The following is a 9,866-nucleotide window of genomic DNA, read 5'->3' as shown; positions in this document are numbered from 1 at the left end:
GCATGAGGTCCTCCTCAGTTTCAGTGAGCAAGTTTGTGTCATCTGCATAACGCAGATTGTTGACACAAACTATAAAACCACATATGACAACACTGTGGAAAATGGTGATTTGGGATCAGACCATAATCTCTCTATAAGCTTGGAAAAGTTTTATACATATTTATATACCCAAAATGCCTTGAAATTTTAGTCTTCCATAAGTTTATATTTTTCTTGTGATTTAACATTTACTTTCTATTCAAATTTGTTTACATTTCCTGGGCCTTGTTTTTATTAATATTTAATTGCATGTATTCCAAAACAATCTTAAGTCTTTGTACAAAGAAGTATACCTCCCTAAAATCAGCTGTTTCCAGTAGAGTGTGTTAGGCAACACAATACATTTTAATGCATTGTGTTGAACTGCACTGGCCTGGCCTGTTTACATATCCTCAGATAGAACATGGGCAGGAGTGCTTTCAATTCTTTTCAATAGGTTTGATTATCTTGTCTTTGTTAGATCTTTATTCTTAGCTTAATCATAAAAGTCACTGTCTTTTTTTCCCCCCATAAACTAATCTTTGAAGGGTGAGGCTTGTGAACTGCGGAACATTTTGAAAGTTGTGAGTCATCATTCTAGCTGGAGGCAGGACTTTTGGGGCAGACTATTTATTTGGAGGAACAATATACTTAACAGCAGAAAGAGTCAACCATCAGGCAGAAAAAGTCCTTTTGCTAAAAAAGCGGACTCAGAGAAAAACAAGATGAGCACTGCTGGAAAAGTAAGCAGAACCTTTGTGTCTTTTCATTATCATGATCTAATAATGTGGGCTTGATTTTCATAACTTCAAATTATTTAATTACTTAAGGCTATTTCTTGTGAAATTAAATGGTTGTTGATTTGAATGGCAGACACATGCTGGAAACTACAGAGCCTTTCAGAAAGTGCCAATAGAAACAGAATTAAATTGAAAACAGTTTCTGAAAGATTTCTCAGCAAGACACTTGAGAAAAATAGAGAAATAGGATTTATGCTGGCATTGCTAATAATTTAATTTCAGAATAGCTGCACATTGCCTTAGGAAGAAGAGTGCTTCCATTTTAGGGCTTTCAACAGTCTTGGCAACCTTATTTTAATAGTTCAGTGAGTGTATAGGGTCCTACTCATTGGGGAAAAAAATCCGATTGTCAACAATGGGAAATATTAATTGTGGAATGCAAAGTATAAATTCTCTCAAAGTTTCTGAAGAATGATACTTTCATCAAAAAACAAGTTGTTAAAAAGTCTTTAAAAAATCAGGATTCCTTATAAGTTGTTATATGTGTTTAATTAGTTTCAACTCATAGCAATTTTTTTGTTGTTGTGTGTTGTCGAGTTGGAAACAACCCATAGCTCCATTGATTTTTTTGGACAGTTAATCACATGAGAAGAGATTGCCCAACTTTCTCCTGAGGAGCAACTGGTGAATTCAAGCCCCATTCCTTCAGGATTGCAGTGTACCCTCTTACCAGTAGGACACCAGGGTTCTCTCCTAACAACCTTACATACAACACAACAAAACATTGCCCAGTCCTGTACTATTCTCACAATCATTGTTGTCTGAGCCTGTTGCTACAAGTTACCTCATTGAGGATCTTCCTGGTTTTGTTGTTGTTGTTGTTGGTGTGTGTGTGTGTGTGTGTGTGTGTGTTTTAAATTTCTTTTTCTTAACTCTCCTTTTTCAAAACGTATGCCCTTCTCGAAGGATTGATTCCTCTTGATAATAATGCCAAGGTATGTAAGACAAGGTAGAACATCTTTATCTCTAAGGAACATTGTATTAATACTTATTCCAAGCCAAATTTGTGTATTCTTCTGGAAGTACATGATATATTTTGGATTCTTTGCCAATATCATAATTCCAAAGCATCAATTCTTCATTCTTTTTACTTTGCTGCCTAACTATCAAATGTATATGAAGTGATCGAAAATATCTCCTTAATGGCATCTTTGCTGTATAACCTTGAAAAAGACTTTGGCCAATACACTGCATCACTTGATTTTATGGCTGCTGCTTCCATGAGTTTTGAGTGTAGAACCAATTAGAGTAAGAATCTTGACCACTTGAAATGAAAATATGTTTAACCTTTAAAAAGAAAGATTGACATTAACTTTTAAAATATCTTTATTTTGTAAGCTTATATAGTTTCTCACTTTAAATGAGTACATAATTGTTTGAAATATTTGATGTTTGTTGTTGACTGGCTTTTATTTAAACAACTGTGCACTAAGCCTATGTTAGCATTTTGTAAAAAAGACTGAAGATGATATTTAAAGTTTGGGTTAACATGACAAATAATGTTAGAATTTGTGATAATTATTCCTGGGGTTGAAAGGAACAGGAATAAAGCTATCCCATTTGGGATCTGAATCCCAACAAACTACATTAGTTTGTGAATAAATTTTACATTATAGAATCTAGAAATTAGAAATATAAATTGTTGTTGTTATTGTTGTTATGTGCCATCGAGTCGTTTCCGACTCATAGCGACCCTATGCACAACAGCTCTAAACCCTGCTCTATTCTGCGCCAACCACACCGCCTCTGACACACCCATCCCGATTACCCCAGTCACCGAATCAATCCATCTCATAGAGGGTCTTCCCCTCCTGCGCTGTCCCTCCACCCTCCCAAGCATGATGTCCCTCTCCAAGGACCCGTCCCTCCTTGCAACATGTCCAAAGTATGTCAGACGAAGCCCCAGAATCCTTGCCTTGGTTTAATCCTCTCCAAGATGGATCTGTTTGTTTTCCTGGCAGTCCAGGGTACATTCAGTACCCTTCTCCAGCACCACAGCTCAAAAGCATCCACTCTCCTTCTGTCCTCCCTAGTCATTGTCCAACTCTCTGATGCATAACAAGCGATTGCAAATACCATGACCTGTATCAGGCGCACCTTAGTCTCCAGAGAGACACTGTTGCTCCTGAGTACCTTTGACAGGTCCCTAACGGCAGACTTTCCCATCGTGATACGCTTTTTGATTTCCTGACTGCTGGTACCAAGAGTGTTAACTGTGGAGCCGAGCAAAGTGAAGCTGTGAACACTCTCAATCTCTTCATCATCCATCCTGACGCTGCCAATTGGTCCAGTGGCGAGAATCTTTGTCTTCTTGACATTGAGCCTCAGTCCATACTGAAGGCTGCAGTCCTTGACCCTTCGCAGCAAGTGCATGAGGTCCTCCTCAGTTTCACCAAGCAAGGTTGTGTCATCTGCATAACGGAGATTGTTGATAGATCTTCCACCAATCCTGATGCCACAATTCTCCTCATAGAGCCCAGCCTCTCGGATAATCTGCTCTGCATACATGTTGAAAAGGTATGGAGACAGGATGCATCCCTGGCGTACACCCTTCCCTATTTTGAACCATGCAGTGTTACCCTGCTCTGTTCTGACTACTGCCTCTTGGTCCAAGTATAGGTTTCGTATTAGCACAATTAAATGTTCTGGGATTCCCATTCTTCTCAGAGTCAGCCACAGTTTGTTATGATCCACACAGAAATATAAATTAGTAAGTTTTTAAATTGGCAGAAGGAAAACGTTTCCAACTCTTAACCTCTCAAAAACTCTAATTGTGTTACCTCTGTGACCTGGCTGTGTTGGCTACACAGTAGCCTCAAGACAGTGTTCTAATTAATTAAATTTAATTAATTAATTAAAGTTTTCATATGCAATATTAAGCTACGTAAGGTTAGTATATATAGAGTCATACCACTGTTCAAATTCCATAAACTCAAAACTCATTGCTTTTGAGTTCAAACTGATTATAGCTGACCTTCCATTGGATTCCTGAGGCTGTAATTAGTACTGGAGAAGACTGCTCATCTTTCTCCCAAGAAGTCACTGGTGAATTCAAACTGCCAGAGAGGTAAGGCCTTTGGGTTAGCATCTCAATTCCTTAGAGATTTGCCACCATAAGGATTATATAATTGCCAGTGGATCTGTTGCTTCACCATAGTTAATGAAAAAAGTCATTCATTTTACATAGGGGATGACTAATTTTTTACATATAATATTTTTTAATTTTTTAATTAAAAAAGACTATATTTCTAGAAGATCTGAAAATGAGAAAATATAGAGGGAGGGGAACGTAATTCCCAGGTATAAACCCCCAAAACCTTTTGCCATTCATATATATATATATATATTTATTTATTTACTTTTTTTTACTGGTTTGCTTACAAAGTTTGTATACATTGTGTTTTACAGTATTCTTCACATTGTGTTTCATACATTCTCATGCATTATGTTTTATAAAATTAATCGCCATTGGACCTTGCCCATAATTACCCTGTATTTTCAGCCTGATCCATATTTTTAAGCAATTGTACTAATAAATATACTCTTTGTATCCTATTATTCCAACTTACCATAAATATCTTCCCAATTTATTTTCATTGCTAAGCACTTTTAAAAGTCAAGTTAATTCTAGATTCTAGGTGCAGGACAATTTATTTGACCATTATTTAGCAATTGATCATTTGAGTTACTTACTCATTTTTCTTTATTAACCTCTAGCACATATCAACATTTTTCTGAATTTATACTTGAAATATGGAATTTCAAGGTGAAAGTTCCTAATTTTGTGTGTGTGTGTGTGTGTGTGTGTGCGTGTACCGTCAAATCAGATCTGACTGGTACAGGAGGATATTGCGCCTCCTTCTCCGGCAAAGCATCTGGTGGATTTGAACCATGTTCCTCTGGGATTGCAGTGCAGTTTCTTGCCACTAGGCCACCAGAGCTCCCCTTTAATATTTTAAGTATCTTGATGCTAAGGGGTAGGCAGAAGTGCAACAAATGCTGATGTAGCAGGGAAAGAGAAGGGACAATAAATATGCACCAGAGTGATGGAATATACTGATTATTCTGTAATGGGAATTGTCATTTTTATCTGCTTCTTTCGGTAAAACGCTTGTGTGTCAGATATTGTTCTAAAACTAAGCAATCAAATTAAGACAGACTAGGAAGAAGTGTTGGTCATCACTTCTGAACTGTAAAAAGCCTTCAAAAACCTTGTGTACAATAGAGCACACTTATAGTAGGCTAATAGATATGGCAACTGAGGCTGAGTCCTCAAATTTGGAAATACAAAAGAGGAGAAATAGGTGTAAGCAGAAACTAATGATTGGAAGGTGGGATGTGAGAAGCATGAAGGTAGGAAAACAGGACATCATTAAGAAAGCAATGGGAAGCATAAATATTGACATATTAGATATTGGTGAAATGAAATGGATTGGCATGGGATATTTTGAATCAAACAATCATATGATCTACGCTGCTGTAGATGAAAAGGTGAGACACAATGAGGTCACTTTCATAGTTAAAAATGCCATTTCTAGATCTATCTTGACATGTAATGTTGTGAGCAACAGAATAACATGCATACCCCTACAAGGAAGACCTATTAATACCACTATCATTCACATTTGTATACCACCAACCAGAGCCAAAAACGAGGAAATAGATGATTTCTGCCAACGTTTGCAGTCAGAAGTCAATCAAACATACAACCAAGATGCAATAATAATAATGGTGAGCTTCTCACAAGAAGCATTCTTCTGGTGAGATACACTCATCAGGAAACTTCACCATTGCTCTTCTGCAACATGCGTAGGCCTATGTGGCATGGCTGATCTGGGAACATCTTCCAGCCATTGCTTCCCAGGTGTCTTCTAAGGGCTGTGGCCCAGACTGGCACACTAACACTCTGGCCAGTGACAGAACCACTGTCTACTAGGTTGAGGGGCTGCACTTTCAGTGTGGCCCAGATTACAATCCCACCCAGAGCACCAAATCACTGCCCCCACCTCCTGGAGATTTTGCTGCCACCTGAAGACTGCCCAGCTGCTACCCCTGCTGTCCAGTGCCAAGAACACCAATATCACAGTTATTTTGACCTTCCACACTGCTATCTAGCTACATCATATGGGAAACTTAAAGCTCAAGTAGAAAAGGTCAGGAGGAGCCATGGTTTCCGGAGGGAAACAGTAATCTTGCTTTAGGCTTACTGTTGTTAAGTGCCGTAGGCTACTTATAGCGACCCTATGAATGAAAGTCCTCAACACTTGCGTGCATGACTTTTTTTTTTCCCCCGTGCATGACTTTTTATCCTTTCTCCAGGTTCATAGGGTTTCTGGAGGCAAGCTATTTACGGAAGTGGATGCCACTCCTGCTTCCAAGCTTGTTTTTAACCGGGAAGTGCCACCAAACAGTGTCCACCATGGGTATCCATTATCTCTTTTGGGGGATAGGGAGGAAAATTTGCAACAATGCATGAATGGAAATCCATGATCTCAGTAAACGTTCCTTAAAATTTCCATAGACTGCTAAAAGAACAAACAAGTTTGTACCAGAGAGGGTGAGTCCAGGCGACTCCTTGTAGGCAAGGATTCTGACGCTTCATCTGACATACTTTGTACATGATGCAAGGAGTCCTTGGAGATGTGCATCATGCTTGGGAAGGTAGAGGGACAGCACAGGAGAAGAAGACCCTCAATGAGATGGATAAACTTAATGACTATGCTAAGGGGGGTAGGTGTGTCAGAGTCAATAAGATTGGCACAGGATAGAGCAGGGTTTAGGGTTGTTGTACAAAGGATCACTTAGAGTCATAGGTGACTCAAAGTTACATAACAAGAAAAAGAACAACAACAACATGGACAGAATATGGAATAATCCAGGAAGCATTAAAGGAAGATGGAAGGAGTATACAGAGTCACTATACCAAAATGAATTGGCTCAGACAGAAAAATTTCAAGAAACAAAATATGATCATGAAGCAATGGTGATGAAAGAAAAAGTGCATGCTGCTCTAAAGGTCTTGGCAAACATAAGGCCCCAGGAAATGATGGAATACCAACTGACATATTTCAACAAACAGATGCTGCCCTGGATGTGCTAACCAGGTTGGGCCAAGAAATTTGGAGGACAGCTACCTGGTCAACTGACTGGAAGAAATCCATATATATTCCCATTCAAAATAAAGGTGACCTGACAAAGTATGAACATTATTGAACAATATCACTAATACCACACACAAACAAAATTCTGCTGAAGACTGTCCAAAAAATGACTGGAAAAGTATATTGATAGAGAACTGTCAAAAATATAAGCTGGGTTTTAGAAGAGGTCCTGGCACTAGAAACATTATTAGCAATGTAAGATGGTTCTTGGCAGAAAGCCAAGAGTAACAGAGGAATAACTATCTGTATTTAATTAACAAAGCAAAGGCATTTGACCATATGGATCACAATAAATTGTGGCTAACCTCAAGTAGAATGGGAATCCCAGAACACTTGACTGTGCTCATGTGAAACCTGTACTCAGACCAGGAAGCAGTCCTCAGAACAGAGCAAAGAAACACTTTATAGTTCAAAATCAGGAAGAGTGTGCCAGCAATATGTCTTGTCTCCATACCTTTTCAATCTATATTCAAAACAGATCATTGGGGGTGGGGAGTGTTGGACATTATGAGGAGGAATGTGGCATCAGAATCAGTGGAAGACTCATCAACAACCTATGTTATGTAGATGACACAAACTTGCTTGCTGAAAGTGAGAAGGACCTGAAGCGCTTGCTGCAAAAGATCAAGGACTTTAATATGGCCTAAAGCTCAGTGTCAAAATACAAAGATTTTCACCACTGGGCCAATTGGCTGCACCATGATGGAGAAGAGACTGAGATTGTTAACAATTGCAGCTCCACAATCAGAACTCTTGGCATGAATAGTCAGGAAATCAAAAGACAAATTGCGCTGGGAAAATCTGCAGTCAGGGATCTTTCCAGAGTACTGAGATGCAAAGATGTCAGTCTAGAGACTAAGGGGTGCTTAATCCAGGCCCTGGTCTTCAAAATTACTTGCTATGCATCAGAGATCTGGACAATGACTAACGATGACAGTAGAATTGATACCTTTGAGTTGTGGTCCTGAAGAAGAGTCTTGAACATATCATGGACCACCAAGGAAACAAATAGGTCTGTCTTGGAGAGGGTGAAAGCAAGTTTCACCTTGGAGCCTAGGATTTTGTAGCTTCTCCTCACATACTTTGGGCTCATGGCCTAGAGGGACCAGTCGTTGGAGAAGTGGAGGGACAACGTAGGAGAGAAAGACCCCAGATGAGATTGATTGATACAGTAACTGGAGCAATGGGGGTAAGTGTGTCAGGGTCAGTGGGACTGGTTAGGTGCTGGGCAGGCTTCAGTGCTATTGCACGTAGTAGGGTCGTTATTAGTGTCAGGTGGCTTGATGGCACAGAACAACAATCGTGTATTTTCCATAAATACAAATCATTGTTGCCTCAGTAAGCACTAAGTTTTTTCTCAACACTTTCTACAAAGAAAAATTTTTTCACAATCAATACACTGATAATGTGGCAGTTATATCCTTTTATTGTATCTCCTGTGTGTGTGTGTGTGTGTGAGAGAGAGAGAGAGAGAGGAGAGAGAGGGGGGGAGAGAGAGAGAGAGATACCTAAAGGCACACGATTTGGAGGGAGTTTAATGCTATCCTTATAAATTTATTTAAGCATTAAAGCTATCATATTTTTTAATCTTTGAAATTTTTACTTTAGTTATTTCTTCCTCAAAATTACTTTCTTTCAATTAAAAAGATCCATGGACCCTTTCTCACCATACATAATTCTTCAGAAGCTATTATTGATGAGTGATACAAATAGTTAATGTTTTAAGTTGCCACTTGAAAGGTTGGAGATTCAGATCTACCCAGAGTCACTTCAGAAGAGTAGCCTTTAGGTATTCAGCCACTTAAAACCCTGTGGAAGATGATTCTGCTCAGACACACATGGGGTCCCCATGAACCAGAACTGACTCTATGGCAGATATTTTTAGTTGTGTATGTATGTGTGTGATTGTTGTTGTGTGTTTGTTTCTTTTAAGACTTTCCCCCTAGCATTCTTGGTTAACAGGGTACTGGGCCACCCAAGCTCCTTTTTTCTATTATTTGTAATAAAAAAATGGTATTGTACTTTATGTAGCTGCTCTTGACTTTTTTGGTTAATTTTAGAATAATCTGATTATAAAAATAAATCTTACTTATTTAATCCACCTAGAATTTACTTACCTGATACTGTGGTATGAAATTCCTAATTTCAACATCTGGCTAAATTATTAATAATAATTTTCTTAGAAAGGCAAAAAGTGTTTATTAAATTAAATTTCTTATGGCTTTGAGACATCCCTATTTTTCTAGAATATCACTTACTCTTTTTCAAGAGACACACGAATATCTAAAATTCCTCTAACAGTGTCACATTAGATGTATGAAGCTTATCTTTCAATATGGCTTTCCTAGCCTTTGAATCTGACTTAATCATGGGGATAGGCAGGAATATGCTGAGAGGACATGTTAGTTAGCCTATCTACAAGTGGCTTGGCTATTTTACCATTCCATAAAGAGATTGGCTAGACTCATCAATCAGTCTATCCATTAAACTGAGTGGACTCAGCAGTGGGGTGGGGGGTGGGGGTTGGGAAACAAACTAAAAAAACCAAACACCCCACTACCAGGAAAAAAGCAAGCAAGTGTGCCTACAAGACCAACAGCCATAGCAGTCACAATGAAAAACCAGAGACCTGACCACAGACAGAGAACCAGAGACCTAATATGGGACCTTGGGATTGCTACTGGGATGGTTCCACCACTGGAATGGAAACTAAGAGCCTTTGTCCAAGTTTGTTGGACAACTAGGGGAAGGGGCATAATTTGTAGGACTAAGCACTTTGTAAAATTGGCCTAATACAAGGGTCAGGCTGAGGTGCCAGCAAACACATTTTTCTATATTCTACCACTTACATGCATTATGACCTTTTGACTTTTCCAATATGGTTCTG

At 38.8% G+C, this 9,866-nt stretch overlaps 1 protein-coding gene across 1 annotated transcript in view; it reads left to right on the top strand.

Moving 5' to 3' along the window:
• Positions 1 to 696: 696 nt before the first annotated feature.
• Positions 697 to 9,866, top strand: part of ADH7 (alcohol dehydrogenase 7 (class IV), mu or sigma polypeptide) — a 41,816-nt gene continuing 32,646 nt past the window's right edge. The window contains exon 1 of the mRNA XM_006893081.1: positions 697 to 761. Within this exon, the coding sequence (XP_006893143.1) occupies positions 744 to 761 (18 nt within the window). The 5' untranslated portion in view covers positions 697 to 743. The remainder of the gene's footprint in view (positions 762 to 9,866) is intronic.

The sequence above is a fragment of the Elephantulus edwardii genome, unplaced genomic scaffold (genome assembly GCF_000299155.1).
Source record: "Elephantulus edwardii isolate Elephantulus edwardi_28Jun2011 unplaced genomic scaffold, EleEdw1.0 scaffold00122, whole genome shotgun sequence".
NCBI lineage: Eukaryota > Metazoa > Chordata > Mammalia > Macroscelidea > Macroscelididae > Elephantulus > Elephantulus edwardii.
Note: the sequence above shows the minus strand (reverse complement) of the source record. Positions and strands in the feature narration are given on the sequence as shown.